Genomic DNA, 27,905 nt, shown 5'->3' with positions numbered 1-27,905 from the left:
TGATACAAATTAAGAAAAAAGAATGGGAGCGAAACATGTCTAATTTATATCACTATCTTTTGGATGTGGTAAACAATGTCCAAGACAATAATACATATCGTTGTAAACTTTTCTTTGGGACGAGTCGATATTCAGGAAGGGGCAGGCATATGGATTGAAACTTCATGAATCTTAAAATATTGTGGGAAAAGTTGTTCACATAAGAAAAGTGGCGAAACAGCCATGATGACTAACACGTACAAGTTGGTCCGTAATTATAATGCAATGTTTGTAAGGGTTTTTTTTATTATTATTTTCCATCAATTTCTGGTATTTTTACGTTTCTTTTAGTTGTGTGTCCTCTTTATAACTTGTTGATTCTTCTTTGATTTTACATTTAATATCATCGAAGAATGTAATAACACATATAAGATATACTGTCTTTTATGATATTATATAACGATTATTCGAATTATACAAATATCCGGATATCTCGAACTATTTGGTTTCAAAAGTTAGTCTCGGTGCGAACAATTTTCGGTCAACGTCGTCTGCTAAAGGGGTAATTTTCTCTGAAAGGTTATCTGTTCTAGTCTTATTGGTTATCTGAATCCATTATAGCTTATTCAACATGTTGTCAGAATCACTAAGTGAAATTCTCTTTTGTTTGGTTGTTCCTTTATTGAGTGACTTTTCTGATGTACTTTTATTTAGGAAGAAAACTAATGCAAAATCTTCAGGCTCAAAATCAGAAAGATTTTTTCTCGTCATATGCTAATTTCATAATCTTATTGCATCTTTGTGTGTACAATTAAATCAAACTTTCAGACCAACTGAATTGTACAGTGCTAGTCTAAAATATGTAAATAGATGTGGTTTGTTTACAAACATCATAAAATACTTTTTAGCAGATGTCTACCTAGCATTGAAGTGTACGACCAAAATGAGCAAAAGAAGTGGAGCTGAAGAAACAAATATGCCGTCCCAAAAGGAAGGATATTTGGCTCAAGTGTTCAGGCAGCTTGTTCATACCTTAGAAAGGAATAATGTTGTCATGGAGCAGGTTTTGGAGCAATTGGGACAGGGAGGCAGAAAGGTCCAAAAATCAGGAAGCTGCATGTCAACAGCCAGTTCTACGAGGGCATTAATGGACATCAGGCGAGAGGAGAGGGTACACTAAAGTTTCTGACAAATACAATACCACAATAAAATTTCACTTTGGTACTTGTTTGATGCACGTATATTCTACATTCCCAGCCAACATTATGTTTTCAGATTCTCTATGATAGATAAGAATAGTTCTACAGATTTTTTTTCATTACTTTAGATTACTGTAGACAGATCATCTGCTTTGAATAGAGACTGTAACTTGTTCCAGAACAGCACTTAATTTAAGTTTCTCCCAATGTGGTGATAACGGAGTAATGTTTTTGGCATAATTTTGTAAAATCTTTATTGCTGTTCTGATGTTTTTGGTGGAATGATTTGTTTTTCAAATGATTTCAGAAAGTAGACAGTATCTAACTACAACAATCACATGTGATCTATATGATAGCTGAGTGTTCCCATCAGCTCCTGAGTCTTGTGTATTCCATAACATTGATAGACGTTAATGCTGTTCTACAAAAAAATACATTTCAGTAATGGAAATATGAAACAAATAAAGTATAATGTTTTCTATAATTTCAAACAGATATCAATCTGATTCAATCTAATTACTAGGCTGGCCTGTTTTACCATGTGATACACTGGTGTAATGAATATTGTTTGACACACCTGTGGAAATGCTAGTGTGATGTCATGAGTAACATCAAACCATTGTTTTGGTGGTAAAATAATCACTGTCCTCATGAAGATTTGCTTGTAGATAAATGAATAAATTTGAAGATTAGTATGTTTATTAATGTATGCAAATTAACAGAATATTTATATTGCTATTGCTGTCATATTGAATTTCTTCTACTCCATCAATATTTTTTCTGTTTAGTTTTAATTTTTGTGTTACATAATCAAATGCACCTCAATTGCAATATCTTTTATTAACTTTTCAGGTGACTGTAGAGTTAAAAGTTGCATTTATGAAAATTACTGACATTGACACAGTAAATCAACAGTTTGAGGCAGATATCTTCATACAGGCTAAGTGGGAAGAACCATTGTTGGATAAAACTCTTGTCAAGGTAATCAGTATTTCATACTGACCATTTAGGCCAGATTACCTTTAAAAAATGATTCCTGTGTAAAATGTAAATAGTAGATGTTTACACCTGTGAAGAAACAGTGTCACTTAACTTTTTATTCAGACTTGCTGGTGGTACTTTTTAAATGTGGCAATAGGAAATGTGCTGCACATGTATAATATATAAAGGCTTATATCTAATTAAGATCTAATTGCTAAAAACATTTTAGGCTTAAACAAAAACTTGCCAACCTTGTTTTGGAAAATCTTTGCCAAGTGATACAAATTTAATAGAAATATTGAAAATTGTTAGATCTGGGTTACTGTAAAGAAATCCAAGAAGAACAAATGTCATTATATTTTACATGTATAACTCTTTAGGGAGCAGGACAAATATTGGAAATTTTAAATGAAATTTAAGCACTCAAATATATTTGGATTTTGAAGAATTTCTGTTAAAAGAAACCCGGTATGTTTAGAATTAAATTAGTTTTAGCAATAGATATACTAAATATTATTGAATTATCTTTTGATACATTCTGTAGGTGTAGGTATCATCAGAAGTACAATCATATTTATCTTCCATTAAAGATTAAACTTCTTAACACAGTATTTTGTACTAGTGTAGTTGTGAACTGTAATCCATGGAGTCTGAAAAGTCAGTCAAAAATATCTGTTAACTATAGAAAGTCATTTATAAAAAATAAACCTGTGTGTAAAGTTTGTTGATTTTTTACCTTGGAACCAGAATTCATGAAATATTCAGTTTTGGTCATCCTCTGGGGTCAAATTGTAACAGTTTGGAATAATACAAGAAGATTTATAAAGTCAGATATTTGAATTAGTGCAGATCTTTGGAGGAGATTTTATACATTATAACTGAATGTAAAATTTGATATTACTGATGCTAGAAAGGATTATTTTGCAACTAATGCAGTTGGTCTCTCTGGGAGAATGTCCATTTTAATGTTGATTTTCTTCAGTGGCTTTCATTTCCTATGATTTTCTTTTGATGAAACAATTTACATTTGATACTACTTTTTGCATGTTTCTTTGATGACTACATCACCCCATTACGATTTGAGATTAATTCTCTCCTTAGATGATTTTTGACAAGACAAGTGAACTATGTGGTGAATTATGAATATTTTTAGCTCATCTGCCAATAGAGCATCCAGCATTATGTAGCATAACTTGGTAAAAAAATTTCACTTTGTTCAACTGAATAATCTTGAGAAACTTTTCATGAGTTAAATGTGTTGAAATTGTTGAAGAAACTTTGAACATAATATGCAAAAAGGTCTGGGGTTGCAATATTTAAGGACTGAAATAAATAAATACTGAAAATTAAGGGATATCATTTTGCAATATTTGTGAAAAAGTCCATGAATAAAAGCTTAAGCAAAGTCTTTTCAGAATCTGTAGAAAGGTGATAGAGGCCTATTAGCCTTGACTTGCTATGCTTTAGAATTTTCACACATTTTTTATTCTTCTACATGACAGATGTAACATTTGAATCATTTCAGGAATTTGACCCTACAGTGATGTGGACCCCAAAGCTGCTCATCATGAACCTTGATGGAGAATTTTCTTTTAGTAGGAATACATACAACATCCATTATGACATGCATCCATATCAGCATGCTCTAGTAGTACAGCTATGGAGGTTTAGAGGATTCTTTAAAGAGAATCTGGAGCTGGAACACTTTCCTGTTGATGTTCAGGTGTCTTATGTTCTTATATTTTGTAATCTAATAATCAGCTATAAAGACTTGAGTGTGTTGTAATATGTTATGTTCAGTGGTTCTGGGTTCAAATCCCAATGTGGTGTTCAGTTGACTTTTCCTATTCCTGTTATGTGTTACCTACAGTTCAAAATGCAAGATGTGCCAGGTATGTAGCTTACAAGGTTGATGAAGTATCAAGCTTTTTCTAATTTCCAGATACACATACACAAGGTCGATTGTGTCATATATTTAAGCATGAAAAACTTATTCCAGTTGACAGTTGGTCTGGATTGTTGATGGGTTTTTTAGTCATTGTATGTGCCCATGAAAAAATGATATAGGAGAGCTGTAGCTTGCTTGTGGGCATGACTTTTAAGTTTTGTTCATAATGATCTCCACTCAAATTTAGGGTCTAAATGTCCTTATGTTTTCAAAGGGGAGGAAAGGACTTTTGTAGAACAAGGACCCCAACACTGGGGTATTTGACATTTTAAAAGTAAAGGTTCTTTAAACTTCTTTTAATGAACCAAAACATTTTAGGTTAATTATATGTTAGATAGTTGCTTGTTTGAATTGTTGATGGTAATTAATTTTTTATTTTCTTGTGATACTTTCATTTAGAATCAAATACAGAAGTGGACTATATCATATCTGGCTAATACTTTGAATACTCTACTTAATAATGCCTGTGATAGGTGTGAAAAGTCACATCTTCTTGGTGATTCTAAAATCAGTAGAGATAAAAAAATGTAATACATTTAAAGAGTACAACCTTTTTAATTTATTTCCAGACACATTAGATATTTGATGGTTTCACCATGATTCATTTTAATGTGATATTCTTATGTTATTGAAAAATTATCTCCCATGGTAATTTGTGTCACATTAACAATCATTTCAAAGCTACAATGGGAAAAACAGATTTTAATGTGGATTTGTAAGTCTCAAGAGAAAATTTCCATCTGGAAGAATTTATGTTGACCTTGTGGTTATGATCTCATAAATCCATACTCAACATCATCCTTGGTTGTAAATTACAAAATGGAATATTATGGTCAAATACATCTGTGTATTCAATAGATTTTTGGTTTTATTACTATGTGCGATGTACTCCTGTTGTATAAATAATTTCAATACTACCTGTCCTTAGCAATTTGTGACAAACATAGTTGTCATAAAGTAGAATGCAAATGGAGCATTTTAGTGTTAAGTTTATGGTTCCATCTCACTTACTTTTGGTTATCTATCAAAAACTGATACCATATAATTTATAAAAAGAGTTGAACTAATGAATAGACTTCGGTTTTATTTTGATTTAACACATTAATTGTACGAAATGGTTTGCTGCAACAGTTGTGTTAACAGTTTATTTGTATTCAGAATTGTGACATCTGTACACTTAATTTAGTCAAATAATGTCCAGCCAACAGGCTGTGTAGGGCATCAGAACAAAACACAGATGATATGTGAAAACCTTGCAGAATTATTTGAGATTTTTAACAGTATTCCAATAATCCTGTGACTGTATTGGATTTGAATGTAGTGTATTTTGTTTATGATATGAATTAAAGGCCAATAAGTCTGTGAAAACACTTCATACATTATCAGTCTGCGGGGGTTTAAACTGGCAACCTTTTACTGACTAAAGGGAAATTTCCACTAACCTAGAGAGTACTAAGGTTGTATGTACCCTCAACTCTCTATACTCTACTTTATCTTGTGTTTCTGTACCTTTCTTTTTCAACGTGTATCCGTTTTACCTGCTCGTTGGAAGCGTATATAATGACCAAGTTTAATTTTTTCTGCCCATGGTATGAAGGACCTGATTGTCATTGGTGGCCATGCAAAACAAAAACTGGACTGTCAGAGCATCAGAACACCTTCACCTTTCCTTGGTTGTACTTAAAATGGCAAAATACATTCAAACCAATATCTGGATAGTGATTATCTATCGTTCTATAGGACCTGACCATATCAGTATCAGCAGAACGATCTGGAGACGAAGTGGATTTGATTGAAGATCAGTACGCCCTCAGCTCCATAAATACCAGAACCTTCCTGGATGCAGCAGAATGGAATGTGTACAACCATGTGGAGACATATCGAGACCAAACTACCATTGAATATGCCAGCTCTACGGTCCACCCAATTCTCCATGTCCAGTGTCGTGTTGCCAGGAAAGTTGGCTATTTTGTGTGGAACATCATCTTCATTGTTGTGAGTGAATTAGAACTGATATATAGCTTTAAGTGTACCTGGTATATTTGACTTGAACCAGAGGTATCCAGTGTGCCCAAAACGCAGTACCCAGCACTTAAACAAACATCATTTCATTTGATATTAAATTTGTAGATGAAGCCTTTATATATATATATATGAGAAAAGATTTAAATGATGAATAAATTATGTTAATTATGTATTTGAACAGTTACTGTTCTTGTCTGGTACTGTATAGTGTATACTTACTTTAGAAATGATCTCTTTATACTTATCTAAATTAATCCAAAGTACATTGATAAATACTTCACTCAGCATTAACATCCAACAATATGAAATGTTTTCAAATCAAAGTCTAAAAGCATGCCTCAAGATACATGTAAATTAATCTCTGGTAATACAAATGCATTTGCAAAAAATCTTCTCTCATTTGATTTGCTTTTCAAATTGACATGTACAGTTCTCTTGGAAACATTTCAAACTGTAAAAGCTAGTGCCCTTGGGATTTAAATATACATTATTCAGAAATTTTGAACGAAACATTCTGTACCAGTGACAGCAATGCGAAATTCTTTTTATTCTTATGCTATGTTCTAGTGTCGACTTATGGAATATGGGACTTCATCCAGTAAAAACTGAATATGTTGCTATTAATATCTGGTATTGATGGGATGTGAAGTTTGCTTTTTTTCCTTTGGCCTGTGCAGTGAAAATTAATGGAAATAAATTATTTTGTGCCAAATTTTCCAGCTGCTGATTGCTAGTTTGACATTTACATCATTTGCAATTGAACCTGATGCAGCTGATAGACTTGCAGTGACAATCACCCTCTTCCTCACAGCGGTGGCATTTAAGTTTGTGGTGAAACAGAGTCTTCCTACCATCTCATACCTTACCAATCTAGTGAGTGAAATCCTTCTTCATAAAAACCAACAATACCAGTTTGTCAATAAAGATCATTCTGATACCAGAAAAAAATCTGTGGTATGGAAAGATTCTGAGATCTATCCAAAAATAACTGACATAGCATAGTACAGTATAATTGAATCAAATTTTCTACCAGAACATTGCAATACTTGACATTTTTAGATTGCTCTCCTGTACATGTCTTTTTATAGCCCAACATCATCTTGCATTTTGAGAATGAAAGTCTTTTTTTTCTTTTTTGTTTGTTTACTTTAAATGATATTGCTATCTCTTGAGAAGAACAGGATGGATCTTTCTCATATTTCATAAGTGGGTTCCTCTTGGTCCCTGGTTTTGTCCATTTGTTTTTAGGACTGATCAGAAAAACACAATGGCCAATAAGTGGCCATCTTGGATTTTGTAATTAAAGATCATCGCCAATATTTCTTGAGAGGAAGGTTAAAAAACAGAGGAGAGAAGAGAAAAGAAGTAGCAGTACTGGACGAATCTCTCAAATTTTATGTGAAGGTTTAATGGGTCCCTAACTGTCCTGTGAATTTTAAGATACCTTGGGAGAAAAATGATTGACAGGATTTTGACTATGAAAGTTTATCATTGCAATTTCTGAGGAAGTACTGAATGGATCTTTCTGAAATTTTGTATCTAGGTTTCCCTTAGTCCTTGTTAGTGCTTTTTTAATTTAAGATTTATTAAAATGCAAAATGGCTGACAGGTTGTCATCTTGGATTATGGCAAAGAAATTTTGTTATTGCTACTTTTTTTAAAAGTACTGGATGGATCTCTCTCTTTCAAATGAAAGTTCTCCTTAATCTCTGTTTGTACCTTTTTGATTTTAAGACTAATTTGAAAAACAATATCCCAAACAAGTGATCTCCTCATGTTTGACAATTAAAGGTTATTATTGCTATTTTTAGAGCAATTTTCAAATTTCATGTAACTAACAGCAAAAGCAGAGGAAAGACGAGTAATTATCCCACTTTTAAAGAACAAATATAGGTGGGCACCAAAATCCCTCCATGATCTGTTTTATTTTTCCATACCTCTAGCAAAATAAAACAAAAAACTCGTAGTAAGATTCATAAATTTCACATGAGCAGGAGTGTACGATGTTTATCATATCACTCAGATACACATACACAAACATGATAACACTTTATTTAATAATATTGACTCTTATGCGAATTCATAAGGTTAGTGAGGTATTTTTGTTTATATTTACAAGAAATTAAAATATTACTGCAATATAGAATTAATTCATTTTTCATGAATATTAAACACACAGTCAGCTGGTTATGTAATTGATTAACTACACCGAAAATCCTATCCGATTTTAGTCAATAATTAATCATGGCTTTTAACTCATTTCCAGTCACTAAATGGATGTTATTGCAATGATAACTGTGTAGTTATGTTATTAAAGGCTTTATGTTTGTTGGACAGGATATCTATGTGTTGAGTGCCCAGATGTTCCTCACCCTCCATGCTGCTCAAAATGCCTGTATCAAGGCTCTAACTAGATTTAGCACTGCTGATCAAGTGACCATGTACGATTCCTATTCAATGATCTCCCTTGGTGTCATCTTTCTGATGTTCCACATTATCTTTGGTGTCTACCTATACCTAACGGTAAGTCTACAATAAGATTGCCATATTCATTGACTGCGGAAATGAAACTTAATTTGTCATATTGGCAACAAAAACAAAACTTAATTCACATGAATTTGTCATATAGATATCTTAGTTTGTGATATTCCACATTATCTCATTGTCTATACCTGTACCTTAAACAGTAGGTCTTCATACAAAAATTTGGTCATATTGACTGCAAAAAAATTTACATGAATATTTCATACTGACTGCAGAATTCACACTTACTTCTCAAAAACAACAAGAAAATACCAACATGTGAACATAGTCATAATCCAAACTCAATTCGCTAAAACTAGGGCAAGATATGAACAAAACTAAAGATTTACATGGAGACTCCTGAAAAATCCAAGGAGAATAAGACCAGGCGTTTCAGAACAGTAAACATCTTTTGCTTCATCACTGAAATGGGCCATATAAATCTTTGTTAATCCAAGTACTTAAGAAATGTTGTGTTCTTAAATGAGAATAAGGTATACAAAAACAGAACCAACATGCAAACTAAGGAGCATCAAACACATTCAGCTTCATATTGCACATGGAAATAGCATTTTTCACCGTAAGATCATATGATAACTGTGCAACTTCCCCATAATTTTCATCAACCTGCATCATTTAAAATCCTGTGTTATTAGCTTGTCAGTTGACAACTTCTTGCATGAAAATCTTGATGTAAGAACAGGCCCTTGAATATCGAATCAACTGCGACATGTAAACATCAAAGGTTGGAGATTCAGGGATGTCACATTGACCACAAAAACAAATTTGTCATAATGGCTACAGAATGGAAAGTTAAATCAAATATAATAAAATGTTATATTTGTAGCAGAAATGAAATTTAATTAACTTTTATATATCATATTGCCTGCAGAATTAAAACATAAATCACATGAATATGGAAAATATAGAATGCCAGAAAATAATGGGCATCAAAAACTGCGATACATGTTAATGAAACTCCTGTATTTCATCTGTCATTTTGTGTAAATTTTAAGATAACCAGCTATTTGCTAATGCTACACATGGTCATTAACTTTTTCCATATCTGTTGTTCTCTAAAGACTGTTAGTCAATGGCATTCTTGTATGTGTTGTATGTAACTCTTTTGCTAGACAAAAATAGAATTTTTCAATGATTTCTTTTGAGAGAGCTTATTTATGCTGAGAATGCAACAATCACTGCATCATTGATGAGATCTAGACTTGTATAAACAGCACATCCTAGATTAAATAAATCATTTCTTAGCAATAAAAAACAGGCATTTTTGTACATGTAATACCTCAGTAATTGATGTATTTATTGATAGGCAACCAAAAGAAGAAGGCACATGAAGGAAAAAGATGTATTTTACAAGGTAATTAGAATAAGAAATCCAACTTTGATGGGAAGAAAAGAAATTACTGTGTCTATGTGAGGTAACTTATCAACATTAAGCAGGCTATATGTAGTGTACATGGAAATCATTTCCTTTATGGAATTATTCATAGAATTTGTCACGAAAGTCATTTTATGCTTTTTTTTATGTTCCTTGTTCGGAAAATCATTCTTATATGGTGTCTTACTCTAGAACACAATTTCTTGATGTGTAAGAAAATAGATTTTGACCACACTCAGAGTAACAGTTCCTTCAAAGAAATATTGAGTAGATAATCAATCATCGATCATTGAAGAGCCAGGTCATAGTCATTACAGAAAATGTGCTCTTGTATCCTGGCACTGTTTAATCGCAGTTGAACATGCGGTTCTTATTATTGGCTTAATGTCTGACAAAATTTTGGATGATATATAATGGCAGTGAGCAGTGAAATATTATCTTGATTAGATAATTGATGCATGAGAGCTTCATTGCCTCTTGGCTTCACTACAGAGCAGTTTCTTCAGCCCTCTCATGACAAGGTTTCTGAGGTCATTGTAAGGCCACATACAGAGTGACAAATTTTTTCATCTGTGTTAATATATGTCTCCAGTTTGTCAAGTTGGCAGGATAAATTTTGCATACAGATAGATGAATCACATGAGTTAATGTCTTGATCTAGATATCTTTAAGGGTTATCTTTAGATGTGTGCTGTGTAATGGATGATGCCATTACTCTCAGTATTATAATATTTTAAAATATTTGACTAGTTTTATCATTTGGGTTTAGGAAATGAACTTAAAATAATCACATTACAATTTTTTATCATGATAACTAATTTAAATCACTTTGATTATAACATTTAACCCAATATATGTTTTTTTATTGATTGTTGTAATATAAGTCCATATCTTGTATCTATATATAACTGCCTCTATCCATATATATATATATATCTGTCTGTATATATATATATATATATATATAATTTCTGTATATTGGTATGTATCTACAATTTCTATGTGCTGTTTATATCTGCATAAATATATGGCAATGCATGTTTCATTGAAAGATGTCAAGAGTACTCTGTTTGGAAAAAAATCTTAATTAGGACCCCACATCGAGATGTGGGTGCCGTATATTAATCAGCTTGTTCATCAGTCTGTCCGTCCATTCCTTTATGCTTTCTCCATAATAACTTGTGTATTTGTTTTTAGATTCTCACCAAATTTGGTATGTAGCTTTATATTTATGAAACCTGTGATTACCAGTGAAATTCATCAATATTTGCAAGACTTTGACAAAAACTTACCATTTTATTACTTTCCATGTGATAATTTGCGTATTTGTGGTCCGGTGTTCTCCACATGAGACATCTCTTGGAATCTGTTCATATCTAAAAGAGTTATGGGACTTTGAATGCCAAGAAAATGGCAATTTTATGCCATTCTGCACATTAATTTTCATGGTTGTATTGAGATTTTCAACAAATTTGTGTGTTTTCTCTTATACATGAGATATTATGTGGGTTCTGCCCCAACTCACCATTGTGGTTCCTGTATTGATCATGTTTGGATACGAGATATTGATCATTCCCAAGTCATCCAAACGTGGACACACAGTGATCATAAACTTGTGGACTGTATGGACTAGATAAGAATGCATTGATGCAGTATCACAATCTGAGCTTAAGACTTCTGCCTGCTATGTATTGAGAAACATTGCACTGTTGATAAATACAATTAATTACATAAGTGACAATATTCACTTGATTGTATATTGCATCCATCTCATTGAAACATTATAATAAACTATAAACATGTTGAGGAAGGGCTCTGCCTATAGCTCATCACATAGAAGATTTTGCCTGTTCTTGAATATTTTTTTTAAAAATAATTATAATGTAGTTTTCTTTTTGCTTTTAAACTACAAGATCTTCTACAACGTTAAATATCATATCACAACAAATGACCCCATTCATAATAACTTTGAAAAAAATTAAACATACATATAAAGAAAGTATAGAATGGTAATTTTTTGTCATTTAAAGTCCCATAACTATATCAATAAAAAAATATTGAAAGATTTCACTGGTTATTGAACCCATAGTCTCATGAATATAAAGCCACAGATTAACCTCGGTGAGAACACGACAACAAATGCAAGTTTTGTGCAAAAAGAAAAAAGGACAGACGGACGTATGGACAGACAAACAAGCTGATTACTGTATCCACATCTCTGAGGTTATAATAAAGACAATCGTGCCTTGTTAATTTCATCGGTGAATGTTTACATGTGAAGCTAATAATCAGTTTGATGTCTGAATTCCATTCCCCCAGAAGGCACTACATATAAAAATAAGGTTATTAAACTTTTGATGTTGTGAAATTACCATTATAACTGGAGAAAGGAAGTGTACGATTTATCAATTGCAAATGAGGATGGATTTAGTGCTGGAAGGATACATGACAAATTGATTACCTTAATGTTTCTTATTGCAGGAGAAGAGGCTGTTCTTAGAGAAATATGGAGCACTCAACACAAATGTGAATACAATGAAAAAGTAATATTGTCCTTAATAAAGACATCTCTTATAAGCTTTATATAGAATTTTTACTGATAAATTATTGGCTTAAATTCATTGATATTATTTTATCATTGTTTATACTTTCCCTCGGGGAAGAGAGTCCCATTGGCGACATAAAAAATTACGTTGTTGTCTTCATTTGAAACCTTGACTACATTTTCAAAACCCTTGTTGAGATTAATTATCATAGACCTCATAATTTGAATGTTTACAAAATTAAATGTATGTATGAAGCTAATATGCGTTTTAGTTTTAAACAGTTGTTTTCAGTCTAACATTTAATAATTTTATACTATTTACTTTACACTTGTGTCTTTGTTTAGTCTTATGTTATATTTTTAGTACCGTGCTTTATTTCAAATCTCATTACTCAGGTTTGTTTATTTATGATTGTTTAAATATCTCATAATTTATTTTTTCAGAAGTAAAATCAATGATGCCATATTGACAACATGTCATTTATATTTCTAGGTCTGAAAAAAAATTAAAACATTTTTTCCATTCCCATGCATTAGAACATGTATCTAGTACACATTATTTCTCCCTGAAGTCTATATAGTAATGCTGAATTGACATTTGAACCATTAAAATCAAATATGTCAAGGAATTCTCATGGTTTTTTTTAAAGTCAGTTTCATTAAGATCTCTAGGAAGTTGGTGGTGATGACAATATTCTGGACTTGGCAAGACAAGCCAGCCATGGGTTATATTACCAGTATATGCCCCTCAAAAATGTTGGGGGCGCATAAAAACCTACCTATGATTGAAGTTTAATGATTATTGACTTAACAAAAGACCCATGTAAACAGATCCTAACAAATATAATCTGATGTGTTGGCTTTGTCACTGAAGAAGGCCTAAGGGCCTATCAGTCAGACAAGAATGACAATCTGGTATGCCATGTGTGTATTATTAAGTACCCTGTAATGATACTCATTATACTGTTGAATATGGATAGATGGTCCAATCATTTCACAAATTTCCTATTGTGTGGGTGTAGCTCTAAATGCTTTAGTTCATTTAGGTCACTGCAGCAGGGTAAGTGATTTATGATCATAATGGAACGTTCCTCTTTAGAAAAAACATTCAACAGACTTTTTCTGTGGTTTTTCTCTTGGTAATATTAGATATCTAGTGACAGTATCTTATAGTCAGTACCTCACTATCAGATATCTAGTGACAGTATCTTATAGTCAGCACCTCACTATCAGATATCTAGTGACAGTATCTTATAGTCAGCACCTCACTATCAGATATCTAGTGACAGTATCTTATAGTCAGTACCTCACTATCAGATATCTAGTGACAGTATCTTATAGTCAATAACTCACTATCAGATATCTAGTGACAGTATCTTATAGACAGTTACTCACGATCAGGTATCTAGTGACAGTATCTTAGTCAGTATTCACTATCTAGTGACAGTACCTTATAGTCTGTACCTCACTATCTAGTGACAGTATCTTACAGTCAGTACCTCACTATCAGATATCTAGTGACAGTATTTTATAGTCAGTATCTCACTATCTAGTGACAGTACCTTATAGTCTGTACCTCACTATCTAGTGACAGAATCTTATAGTCAGTATCTCAATATCAGATATCTAGTGACAGTATCTTATAGTCAGTATCTCAATATCAGATATCTAGTGACAGTATCTTATAGTCATTATCTCACTATCAGGTACCTAGTGACAGTATCTTATAGACAGTAACTCACTATCAGATATCTATTGTCAGTATCTTATAGTCAGTATCTAGTGACAGTACCTTATAGTCTGTACCTCACTATCAGATATCTAGTGACAGTATCTTATAGTCAGTATCTCACTATCAGATACCTATTAACTGTATCTTAAAGCCAGTATTACTGTTAGTAAATAATCAGGGTCTCCCTGCAGTAACTGTTGATTACCTTAGTGAACAACAAGTGGGAGGTCTGTCTCATCTGAGGACAATTATAACACAACAGATCTGAGTGAACTTGGTTGGTGTCTTCTCTGCTCGGTAGCAAGAATCAGACTAAACTTAACCCAGCTCAGCCCGCCTGTATATATACCCAACTGGGAAACCACATGATAGAAATATCTGCATCATCCCACGTTTGAAACAGCTGGAGTTATTTAAAGCCTTTACATGATAATGCGTACTTTCGCTTTCCATGCATTACATATTGTTCATTACAATTTTCACCTTCCTCCCCCTCCCTGCCAACCCTCCCTGCTCTTTCTAGCTTTATTTGATATGCACATCAATGAAAAATGAAAACATCTAACATTTAATCCATTTTAATAGTTTGTAATTACTACAACATAATTAAAACTCTCCTTAAACAATCAACAATAACTAATCAAAAATTAATTTGTGTAACAAATGGGAACATTTTCTTACTGGCTTCTTTGTTATATCAGATTATGTAGCTCATAGCAACAATTTTGCAAGCAAGCATGATACCTCTCTGAAAATAGGTTAAGTTTCCTTGCAAGGATTTGTTATTTATATCAACAATAAATACCAAAGCATGTTAGTTCAGTGCTTGTCCTTTTTGCTGTCTATAAAAATTCTTATACAATTTATTCTAAACTATTCAACAGGGTGAGCCTTTGTATCTAATAACCATTTTCTGACAGTATCTTGTCACGATTTCTATGGCGACAATGACCGTAATTATAAAGGATATGCAAGCAAAGTCATTTCTGCTAGTTTGATGAAGCTCAACCTGGATAAGTATAATTGTGTTATTTTCAAAGTAAAGAAAATTAAAAAAAAAAAAAAAGAAAAGAAAAAAGACTACAAATAAGCACTGCTGTTTTTGTACATTAAACAAAAAATAAAGCAACCTTCTTTTCAGAGTTACAAGCCTTATCATGACATTCAACTCTCAATTTGATACTCTGCATTTACTGTCAAAAGCAATAATGTCCAAAATATGTACAACAGTATACAGGTCCCCAGTCTGATCCCGATACATCTTTAATAAATTCATAATCAAAAACCAAATAACACAATGCATACTGAATGGCAATAAATTGTTTCATACATGACCTTCAAATCATTCCAATTCTTATTCAATGATAATTAAAACAAGATCTCATCATTTTAGATCCTTATATAAATTCTCATCAGTTTTAAAATGCATTGTTGAGCAATTCAGCCAGAGAAAACTCGGTAGAACAATGTCATTGGATTTTCCTTTTTTTTCTTGGAATGTAAATGAAGAGTACCCGTCATTGATAAGAGGAACACAGACTAATATGAAGGTAACATGTTGTTTAAACATCTGAAAAAAAACTTCTCACCAGTACCAAATATTTACCTGAAAGATAATGCTAGGCAAACTGGTTGTTAGTAAATTTTGAAAAATGTCAAATATTGATTTGTTGAGCATTTCATACATCATAAAATTTACTTTAGCCAATTAAGCTTGATTAAATGCAATTTTGGAGTCGAGTGGCTAACTCTGCAGGTGAAGGAGTCTAAAGATTGGCAATATAAAATCTTAATATTGAAGAATTGAGGATCATTTGCCTATGATAATTTACCAATACTTTTCATAACAGAGGATGCTGAAGAAGTTTGTTCTTGCCAAATGATTTTGAATCCAACAGAAGGGCAGTAACTCCAGCAACAATAATGAAATGACAAACAGATGTATTTGCTATTGTGTATGTACAAATATACACTGAAGCATTATGTTACAGTAATAAAATATTTTGATGAACTAATATTATAAATACAGCTCAGACGATCATCTGTTAGAGTGATAAAACCTAAAAACAAAAAATAATGTCTCAAATATACTTTCAGTTTTGAAATTTGTTTTTTTCTTTGTGAAAATGATGACTTGCGCACTTGACTATTCGGTACTTGAACTCATATAGCTAAGTTTTCTTTACATATTTTAGCTGTTGTCATTGAAACATTTTGATAACTGAACTAATAAAATATATAAAAACATGAAATGACAAAGAGAAACCATCTTCCAACTGTAGTAGCAATAATTTAATCTACATTTTTATTTATGTTTCCACTTACAATCACAACATGGTAACACTTCATCAACATTTGAGCAACATGCAATTCTGAAATAAAAAATATCACAGTTATAAAAATAATTGTCAATATGAAATACAATTTTCATTCTGAAGCAAGATTAACATTAAACCATAACATACAATATATGATTTAGAGATAGAAAGTGACAAATAAATTCTCAGCAAAAATGTAACAAATTCCTCAAGTTAAGTAACATGAAAGTCAATATCTGAATGAATATGGGGAAAATTTCATCTCCTTTGACAAATGATTTTATATTCTGTGGATGTGATACTGTTCTACTGTTCCTCTTTTCAAAAGATCTCCCTGAATCTGTACTTTTCAATGCTCATCTCTTTGCTGATGATTGTCTCCTATATAGACCCATCAACACGGTGAGAGACTGTGTGCAACTCCAGCAAGGTCTTGTTAACCTCCAGAAATGGCAAACTGGTTGTCAAATTAATCTTAATGCTGATAAATGCTTCGTCATCAGGACATCTAAAAACAAGTCATCCCATCTCCTTCAACTGTCTGCTTCACTTACTCTCCCCTAGTTAGACCTCAACTTGCATACTCAAGCTCCGTCTGGGCCTCATACCAAGCAGACCATATCAATCCACTTGAGGCGACCCCTGGCTAAGTTGTCATAGGAAGGCCAGGCTAGTCAACTTCTATAAGATCACTCACAACCTTATAATAAGCTGTACCAAAGTTTGACTTCATTCAGGTATTCAAAGAGTTTTTCAAGCTCTCTTTCTTGCCAAGGACCATAGTGGACTGAAACAGCTTACCCTCCTCTCTGACTGATGCATACAGCCTTGAATCCTTCAAGGCCAGCCTATGTTCTCCGCACTAAGCAGCTACCACATCCCTCTCAGTTTCTCACGGCATGACTCTATATGCAGTACACTGCCAAACACATCCTCTCTTCTTCTGTCCCACTTACAAATGCTGGCCTATGTATGTATTCACATCTGTTGCCACTGAGTCTTCGTGGGACAAAGTATAACATGTCCAGTATAGAATTATGTGATGGTAATGCACCTCACTACTTCTCATTCATTTAGCACCAAAGTCATGCTGAGAGACCTTAAATACCTCCGAACAGCACTAACAAGTCTATTACACATCAGATCAACATTAATGAGTTTTACATGCCAGGAGAGTACTAATCAAATAAGGATAGTACTGCTGAGTCTATGAAAAATCAGGACAGCATGATAATGAGTTAATTACAATTAGAACAGCACCAATGAGTCTATAACAATTAGGAGAGCATGATAATGAGTTAATTACAATTGGGACAACACCAATGAGTCTATAACAATTAGGAGAGCATGATAATGAGTTAATTACAATTAGGACAACACCAATGAGTCTATAACAATTAGGACAGCATAATAATGAGTTGATTACAATTAGGACAGCACCAATGAGTCTATAACAATTAGGACAACATGATAATGAGTTAATTACAATTAGGACAGCACCAATGAGTCTATAACAATTAGGACAGCATGATAATGAGTTGATTACAATTAGGACAGCACCAATGAGTCTATAACAATTAGGACAGCATGATAATGAGTTAATTACAATTAGGACAGCACCAATGAGTCTATAACAATTAGGAGAGCATGATAATGAGTTAATTACAATCGGAACAGCACCAATGAGTCTATAACAATTAGGACAGCATAATAATGAGTTAATTACAATTAGGACAGCACCAATGAGTCTATAACAATTAGGACAGCATAATAATGAGTTGATTACAATTAGGACAGCACCAATGAATCTTATTACAATTAGGACAGCATGACAATGAGTTAATTGCAATAAGGACAGCACCAATGAGTCTATAATAAAAAGGACAGCACGATAATGAGTCCATTTTAATTAGGACAGCATGATAATGAGTCCAGTATAATTAGGACAGCATGATAATGAGTCCATTATAATTAAGACAGCATGATAATGAGTCCAGTATAATTAAGACAGCATGATAATGAGTCCATTATAAGTAAAACAACATGATAATGAGTCCAGTATAATTAGGACAGCATGATAATGAGTCCAGTATAATTAGGACAGCATGATAATGAGTCCAGTATAATTAGGACAACATGATAATGAGTCCAGTATAATTAGGACAGCATGATAACTGAGTCCACTACAATTAGGACAGCATGATAATGAGTCCAGTATAATTAGGACAGCACCAACGAGTCTATACAAATCAGGACAGCACTAATTAGTAAACCACAATATTCTTCCATACACAGAGACACATGTTGGAATTCCATTGCATGTAAAATTTATATTTTTGACTATTTTTTCTAATAATACATGTTAGGGAATGGAATGATTGATGTAAATATCACAAGGAATTCTCTTAAACAATGATATGTTTGGCACTGAATGATAATCGTATTGCACTTGGAAGTGTGTAATAAGGTGTTTGTATTGAGCTCACTACTGGTTTACAGTGGTATATTGGCACATCCTTTTGTGTATGTACAAAAATATACATGAAAGAATGATTTACATAAACACATATATCAGGATTTACTCAAGGACATTTTTATTGAAATCATCCTGGCAATAATGAATGAAGCACCTTGAAAACTTCTGTATGTTTCTGATTTGATCTTCACTGTACAAATTAGCATGTATGCAATTATGTTAAATTTTATCATCTAGAATCATATGATGTTGTCTTCTGAACATTTTATAACATTCATTGTAAGATAAAGTAAATAGAATATCGAAAAGTGACTCTCACAATTCTTTAAAGCTACTCTGCTGAGTAAGTCAGATTATTTCCCTTCCCTAAACTTTCTGAATACACTACAGTTTGTCTGACAACTTTTAAAGCGTCCTTGTGGGATTAAATATGGTATGTGGAAATATAACAAATATGTAATACTGGAATGTATTGGTAATGAAATAGAAAATTTTACATCTGATGTAAAGAATCAAAATGATCTGATATTCTTTAAAAGTTTGTTTAAAACATGTGCAATGCAAAAAGTCTTTTAAATAATGACTATATTGTCTACCCTATCAGACTAAAGTTAAATATAGAAGGTAAATAGGTCTCAATAATGATTTAGTATACATTGTATATAAGAACTTCTGTACATATCTCACCTATCACCAGTTACCTTGCTTCATCTTACACTTAACATCACATGTACACCTCATGACTATATATTTAGGGAAAAGAAACAAATTTATTGCCTCCATCCCTATAAAAACATTAAATAATAAGAACAGCATGGTTGGTGGGCATTATAATATAGAATATTGTATGTAAATAACTAAGACAATCCAAATGTAAAATTTAATTTCAATAACACACATCACTTGACAGGTAATTTCTACCTCTCTACACATAGGTCATGTTTCAACTGATGATTTAGACAACTTTGACATTTAAGTAAAATAAACGTATCATTTTGCATTGCACTATCATCATTCACCTTATAAAAAAAATAAGCTCTTTCGTCTTCTCATTTACGTAAATCTGAAAATATGTCTATAAACGTATTTTATCATGGTGAACAATGAACATTAATTTGTATTAGCACTAAACTCGTCATGTGTACATTGTCAGTAAAATATAAATAAATATGCTTAGAAATAAAAGTTAGAAAAGACATAATAATAAAGAGCTTAAATAAAAACAACAATGTGGTTTTGATTGTCATAATTGGTAAATATTGATACAAATATAGAACAGAACATTTCTGCCATCAATTTGTCTCAATTCTCAAGATGTTGACATAATATAAGAAAATGTTTGAAAGTTATGGCAGGATACTAATATATATTAAGTAGGTAACTTAGGTTTTTATACAGATGTTGCTCTGGTGTTACATAAGTTTACAAATCTAAGTAATGTTACATACATACAAAAAACCCAAACATTCAGGAATAAAGTTTGAACCTTTATACACATTACAGCCTGATGTCAACAGAATCCAGTGAAGGTCAACAACTCAATTCCAACCCAAAGAACCGTTTAATTAAAACATAAGAATTTGTAATACTAGAAGATATTTTCTGGCACCAACCATTTCAGCTTCTTAGGTATTTCTGACCAAAGATTTCAATACCAACAAGGTTTTTTGACATGGTTATAATTCAATATTAATGAATTTTAAAAACATTTTTCTTTTTTCAATATCAATACATTTAATAGTGTGTCACAAGTATTTATCTTTATAAAGGTTATTGGAGTGTGATGTTAAATTTATAGGATAATGACTAAAAGTACCTGTGAATCAGTATCCAGACAGATTCTAATATCGGTCATAAAGATTAAAGAAAGCATTTGTCTATAATCAAACAACTGACTAGAATGATGCAGTACAGACCTCCTGATAGACTAACTGGTAACACAGGTGGAGTCTGATCCACCTGAGACAAGATCACAATCAGGATCTTGTAGTAGCTTCTGAGAAAACATTTTGGCAACTGAATCATATTTCCTCCTGCTGTACAATATGGTGGTGATATAATCTGGCACGATTTTCCTCTGGAAGCACTGTTCTACCAAGGTATTGAGTTCACTAGGCATACTTGGACCGCGGGATGTCGGCTGAGAGTGAATGTTTGAGTCCATCAGACTTGTCATATGATAGTAGTGAGAGACACCATCTTGAAACAGCCGACTTGCCAGCATGGAATCGAGGTGTGGTGTGAAATTACCAGCTGATGGTGATTCATAGTCATAGCTGTCGCTGATTAAGAAGTCATCGTCAGGGCAGCTGACTCCCAGGCCATAACGACTGATATCATTAGGATCGTCTTCTGTCGGACTCAGGGAATTTGTCTGATCATCATAAACAGATAGATTTGTAAATCGTGGCAATGGTGTACCTTTCCTGCTCCGGCTCTGAAGCAGGTGACTTAATGGTCGTGACCGAGGCAGTGGAGTACTATCCCTGGAAATACGCCCCAATGACGGAACAAAATTCATAGCAGATGGCCCTGAGGGGGAGCCTGTGGGAGTATCCTCAGAACTACTGATATCTGATACATGCTGAGATGTTGGCATGCTACTGTGGATACTCAGGGCTGGGTAATTCAGGTCTAGTGGCTCGTCTGTGAAGCCTATGTCAGGAGTTTGGTTCATACTGCCTTCTACAATATACAAAAATTATTTATAATCTTATTTACTCAATACTCTAAAATGAAAAAAAGGCTCATACTGCCTCCTACAATTTACAAAAAATCATATATGATGTTCTTTTGTCAATATTCTAAAAAGCTTAATGTGATATTTATCATTCATCAGCCCTGACTTTCTTCCTAACTTAAATGAGTTTTTTTTTTTAATTTTTCACTCTCTGACATACCTCTGTTACCCCAGTACTAGTTTGGGCAGTATCAATCTAATGGTGTTACTTTCAGCTACCAAAATATCACTTCAACGTGCTGTTATTTTGCTATGTTATCTATGAAAGATTAATTGTCAACACTATGTTATTGAATATGATTTTTTTTCTTCATGAAATATCAATTATTCCACTTGGGTGTTCCAAATGGGATAAATGTATCATACAGATGCAGAGGTTAGATCATTTTTTATTCAAAAAAGCTGTAACAACACACCAAACTGCCCCAAGAATTCTGTTTCAACATCCACCAAAAGTCCTTGATCCATGAGCCACTGGGCCACAGCAATACAGTTCGTGCGTGTGTTCATGATGTCCTCTAAGGAAACCTGCTCCCCTACAATGTACCAAAGCATCCACATTTCATCATTACAGATCTTATCCTTCAGAAAAAATAAAGTCAAAAGACTACTGGCCATTAATAGAAAAAACCTACCAATTAAGGAATTATTATTGTTTTTAACATCTTTAAGGTCATCACAACACTGGGTTTGTGGTAAGTATTGCATGAATTACTAGTTTAGGAACAGCACTACAACTAGCCACTAGTCAGGCTGTTGTTCACATAAGACTTACTCACTTGCTGCATATAACTGACATCAGACAAAATACTAACACAGAATCTTAATTAAGAGTAAGTCACTTACACATGTTACAAAAGGGGCGTGGGTTTGCCATGATCCAGTCGGTCAGCTGTTTCCCACTGAAACACTTGGTGTACATTTGAAGTTCCCGCCTCATCTTGTGAAGTGTTGACTGTAGAGCCCCATCCAGAGTACAGGTACTAGAGGTGTCAGTCCATACATACTATAAAAAAAGGTACCTTAGCCAGTTGTATCTTAAAAAGATATCTTCACAATGTACATTTTTATTATTGACCAATTAGAAATGTACTTATATTCACTTCATTCAAATCCTCAAGGCTCAGATACAAATGAAGTGTTTTGCCAATCATCACATCATGCACTTAGGTATTTACAAAACCATCCAACTGAGATTAGAGACGGAACACAAGATATTGGCAAAAATAAACTGTTTGAAGTACACAATTACACAAATTTTTGTATGAAGTAAGATAATACATAATAAAACGACAAGCCAAATCATGAAAATATCTATAACATGGCTGGAAAGGGATCTGTCACAAAGTGTAACATATATGTGAGGGAGAGAAAGATTGAGTATTTAAGACACATGTACAATATAAATTTAACCATAAATCTACCTACATGTTCTTTGAGAGCATGATGAAGCTTCATCAACTGTGATGTTGATTCTGTGAACAACTGTAGCTTGAACATGACTTCCTCCTAAAAAATATCAAAAGTCATGTATAATCCCCATATCTATTTAGTAAATGATACACAAACAAACTGTTAATCCCTACATCTACTGATGATCATGGTTTCTACTCTTCAGGTCTTGTGATATCTTATAAAAGGTAAGATTACAGAACCATTAAGATGTTTTCTGTCAGAACAGAATCAATATCAGACAGTAGCTAACATGTTCAGAGTAAACATCAACACTGATACAATGCTTGGTTAAATCACAACGTACTGTTAACATGGCATTTTATCAGTGGTAGTCAGTAAACAGAAATATTGGAGTTAAACATAAGGTATGACCTGTGACAACCATGTTTATTATCAGTATAGAAATTACTCACAGCCTGTGAAAGCAGTAGATCTTTCCTTATGTCTTTGTCTTGGTGAGTAATGAATGTGAGTAGATGCTGAAACAAAATGAAGTTCAAGATCAAGTTCTCTATGGACAACACAAAATACATAGTCTGTACTAATAGTTCAATTATTCACAACTCTTTCATCATACTGTCGCAGTTGAGAGAATAGATTGCCTTACTAGCTCCGACTTGTTGAAATTTCCTTTTTTTAGAACAGTAGAGAGTCCAGCTAGAGACAGGTTGCTGGTTTTAACACAACCAGATGGTATTTTTCTTTACTCCTTCCTGTTAAAAATTTGTTATCATTGACCATTCCAAGGGTAAAAGCTAAAGGAAATTAAGATGCTTCCTTGGAGCTAAAGAACCTGGCTTGTTGTTGTCTTCGAAGTTGAAGACTTAGTGAAGGGAGTATACTAGAAGTTGAGAGTACAGACTGCCTTACTAGTCTTGGCTAGTGACCCTCTTTAGTCAAGCAGAAGAGAGTCTGGATGGAGACGGAAATGTTTTTAGTTTGAATCCAATTAAGGTATAGTATTTTTCAGTGCTTCTCACTAAAATACTTCCTAAGCTGTTAAATCAGGTATATGTAATAAGGTCCATAAGAACTGGTACTTACTGAGATAGCCTGTACGAGTGTGCGAGCATATGTTTCCCCATTGACATCTCCTAGCATTAACCTGCCTAATTCATCTTCAAAATCCTGTAGAACATCACAAAAGCAGGATAAATATTGCATGAGGGAAACACTGTGAAAGCTGGTATTTCCAGCCTTTCTATCTTTCACTATTTTTTGAGGATGGTGTGACACAGAAAATAACATGAAAAAGACAATCAAATTTCATAAAGAAAACAACAGCACACTTTTGTATCAAGCTTTCGGTAAACCCATTAAAATTTGAAATTAAAAAACAAAAAACACTACTTTATCAAGCTTTTCCTAGACCTATACAAATTTGAAATTAAAAACAACTTCTGAATCAAGCTTTTGGTAAACCATAAAACTTGAGAAATAACAATATCAAGCTTTAGGTAAACCTGTGAATGTTTGAAACAGGAAAGCAACTTTTAGATTAACTCTTTTACTGAATTACTTCAAATCTGAATAAGTTTATGAAAAACCAATTTTACTTGTATGAATTTGTCAAAAGCAATGTTCATGTAAGCAATCTATAAGGATATTTGTTTGTTTGCTGTTTTTATCGCCACATAAACAATCAGGTTCATTTAAAGTCACCTTGTGGTTGCTATCCAAGAAAAAAACAAACCATCAAGGATAGGGAGCATTGAGACACACACCTCAGATCTTTCCCTAAGGTTGTGTAGGTCACTGCCCTATCGATTGGGTTCTACTATCATGGCTCCAATCGGAAGAACATCATATACAGTTAGAATCCAGAGCAACAGTATGATAATGATATACAACAGTATAAACATAGAATGTTCTGAAGGATTCATACATACTTGCACTATAAATATCCATAGGCACTCTGTGACCCTCCTAAAACAGTCTGGGTAAAGCCATGCCTGTAGGGAGTCGAAGTAATTCTGAAGGAACTTTGTAAGAGGCTGGAGGCACACATGTATTGGGTCATCTGGGTACTTCAGGCCAAGCAACACATGCAGGGCATCATATACAAACAGATTTATCTGTAGGGACATGTAGTTATCAAACTTGTCATCAATGCTTGTATATGGTAGAAAGTGTCATATATAGTCAAACCCAGTTATATTGGAATTTTTGGGAAATGGGAAAATACTTTAAATTAAACAGTTTTCAATACATGCAGAGATCAGCTTGATCAGCTGTTTTATCTATGACATTTCTTATTCCTATTACACAGGTATTTCAGACAGAAAATTTATCTGCGACTTAATCAACATTTTGTTGTAAAGAATATGGTTTAACAAAGACAATTCAAATAAAAAGCTAGAGCTAAATTCATGTTGATGGAAAGTCAGTTCAGAATGGAAGAAGTCAATCACATTTCTAGGTTTTCACAGTTTAATTTGTGCTTGAGAAACCAAAAGACTAAGAGTTGTGATATCTGGCTGGCAGGTTTCTTGAATGAAACCCAACACAGTTTGCAAAAAGAAATGACCTTGACACATTTTCAAGGTCACAGGGGTCAAATATGATAAAACTTTCAAACAACTTTTTCTGATTAACCAAAGGGTCTAAAACAAAATGTCTAGTTCATAAATTTTTATGATGAAGTCCGACAAAATTTGCGAAATGAAATTAGCTTGACCCATATTCAAGGTCACAGGGGTCAAATATATTAAACCCTTTAGCAACTTCTTTTCATTAAGCAAGACTTTGAATGTTATTGATGTGAACTTTTGACCTATTTGTGAAAAGCATGGAATACCTATGACATGGCCATATGACATGACACACCAGGCCATTAAAGATATACCAGTAGTTATAAACTAACATCCTGTACATATTCTGAAAAAAAAAGTCATCTATTGCTCTTGTTGGAAATTATATATACCTCTAGGGAGTCAGTGAAATCTAGGACTGATGCACAGGCAAGGGAAAATACTACTGGGAGGTCCTAGTAGTTCAGATTGGTAGACGATGTTGTAAGAATCTTCTAGTGAACTAGTATGTGTGTGCTCTGATACATAGTTTAATAGGGAACGACTAAGCTTATGCTCTATAGGGAAGGGCACTACTTTGGGAAGGCTTCATACGAAGTTCTTCAAAGAAGGACTCATCCATATTTCTTTGGGTTTACCACTCACAAACTGCTCCCTGTGGCTACAGAGCTTACCCTGTAAGCCATGATCCTGCTGAGGGCACGGAGAACAGCCATTAAGTGGTCATGACATGGCCTTGTGGGGCTCTGCACAATCACAGAATGATATGATCCTGATGAGGTGGTCGTTGATGTTTTCTGAGATGCTGTCTCCATAACATATTCACGATCAGACTCTGGATTGTAAGAAAATCCCCCCAAGACTTCATACTCTGAAATAAAAAAATAAAAACTAAGAAAAAAGTGATTGTAATTAATGCATCATATATACAGATGACCTCAGCTAATTTTCAATATTGATTTGTTTCTATCCTACTCTGCATACCTGTCTTATCATAGCTGTTTAGGTCACTAGTAGGAGTGTAACTCTGGTGTTTTAGTCGCCACTCATTGTAGACGTCAAAGGTTTTACCCAGCTTGCCATGGTAAGTCTCTAGGTAATCAGCAATGGCTGCTACATTGTTGATTCGTGTACACATCTGAAAGATTAACATTTACCACCATACTCGAATGTAACTGGTCACACTTCACCACAATTCCAAAGTAAACCTACACTAAAACATAAAACACTTATTATTTAATTGAGCAACTTTCCTTATAAAACTTCTGACAAATTAAGTTTGAACATTGCTGAAACAAATTAATCTAACATCAAACTTGGCCTGTAAAATAATTAATCGAAAAGTATTTAAGTGATATTTATTTGAACTTACATCTTTGGTAATGGGCTCATAACGATCGCAGAGTAGCTCAGCCTTCTTATAAACGTACAGGAAACAGTCCTTGATTCTGTTGTTGTCATGGCGACAGCCCCAAATGAGGCCACCTATCTGTTGAGTCTTGAGGTAGGATACTAGCTATCAACAAGAACAGGACTAGTATTAATTTCTGAGAGGCTAAATATAATGTCCCTTTGACGCAGTTCAAAAATGTCATTGCAACAACTGATCATATATTCCTCACAGCTACACATCAACTATATAACAGTATCAACAGCACTTGGTATATTCTCGTGGGTCCCTGTAGACTTATATTTTTATTGCATTTTGTAAATTCTTCTCATTACTTTACACACACAATTCAACATATGATGTTTATCTAAATTATATCATAAAACATACAAAAGATGGAGGTTATTTTTTTAGTATAAGAATGCATCATATTACCTACTAAAGAAGTTTTCCTTAATACTGTACCTGAGGTCCCACCAGTTTCCTGGCTACAGTCAGGGTGGTGCCACACAGGTCCATACACAGCATGTTATCAGCATAAACACACAGCGTGTTACACAAACCCTACAAGAGTTTCACAAACTCTACAGGTAATAACAGTACTTTATCAGCATAAACACTCAGTGTGTTATATAAAATCTAACATGAAAAAACAGCAAACTCCACA

At 33.4% G+C, this 27,905-nt stretch overlaps 2 protein-coding genes across 2 annotated transcripts in view; one reads left to right on the top strand and one right to left on the bottom strand.

Moving 5' to 3' along the window:
* Positions 1–922: 922 nt before the first annotated feature.
* LOC132546831 (gamma-aminobutyric acid receptor subunit beta-3-like) lies at positions 923–12,598 on the top strand. The gene is made up of 8 exons (XM_060210554.1): positions 923–1,150; positions 2,031–2,159; positions 3,685–3,882; positions 5,848–6,102; positions 6,853–7,005; positions 8,470–8,655; positions 9,983–10,030; positions 12,533–12,598. The coding sequence occupies exons 1-8, from the start codon at positions 923–925 to the stop codon at positions 12,596–12,598; spliced, it is 1,263 nt and encodes a 420-aa protein (XP_060066537.1).
* An 8,253-nt stretch (positions 12,599–20,851) lies between these two features.
* LOC132546822 (uncharacterized) overlaps positions 20,852–27,905 on the bottom strand; it is a 38,815-nt gene continuing 31,761 nt past the window's right edge. The window contains exons 21-31 of the mRNA XM_060210541.1: positions 27,704–27,802; positions 27,221–27,364; positions 26,833–26,986; positions 26,523–26,719; positions 25,207–25,392; positions 24,362–24,445; positions 23,731–23,796; positions 23,291–23,371; positions 22,709–22,868; positions 22,279–22,398; positions 20,852–21,807 (exon numbers count right to left, since the gene is read on the bottom strand). Coding sequence (XP_060066524.1) covers positions 21,050–21,807; positions 22,279–22,398; positions 22,709–22,868; positions 23,291–23,371; positions 23,731–23,796; positions 24,362–24,445; positions 25,207–25,392; positions 26,523–26,719; positions 26,833–26,986; positions 27,221–27,364; positions 27,704–27,802 — 2,049 coding nt within the window. The 3' untranslated portion in view covers positions 20,852–21,049. The remainder of the gene's footprint in view (positions 21,808–22,278; positions 22,399–22,708; positions 22,869–23,290; positions 23,372–23,730; positions 23,797–24,361; positions 24,446–25,206; positions 25,393–26,522; positions 26,720–26,832; positions 26,987–27,220; positions 27,365–27,703; positions 27,803–27,905) is intronic.

This window comes from Ylistrum balloti, unplaced genomic scaffold, assembly GCF_031769215.1.
Source record: "Ylistrum balloti isolate Yb309-2 unplaced genomic scaffold, AGI_CSIRO_Ybal_v1 Utg369608, whole genome shotgun sequence".
Taxonomy (NCBI): Eukaryota; Metazoa; Mollusca; class Bivalvia; order Pectinida; family Pectinidae; genus Ylistrum; species Ylistrum balloti.
This window is presented reverse-complemented; position numbering and strand designations above follow the sequence as displayed.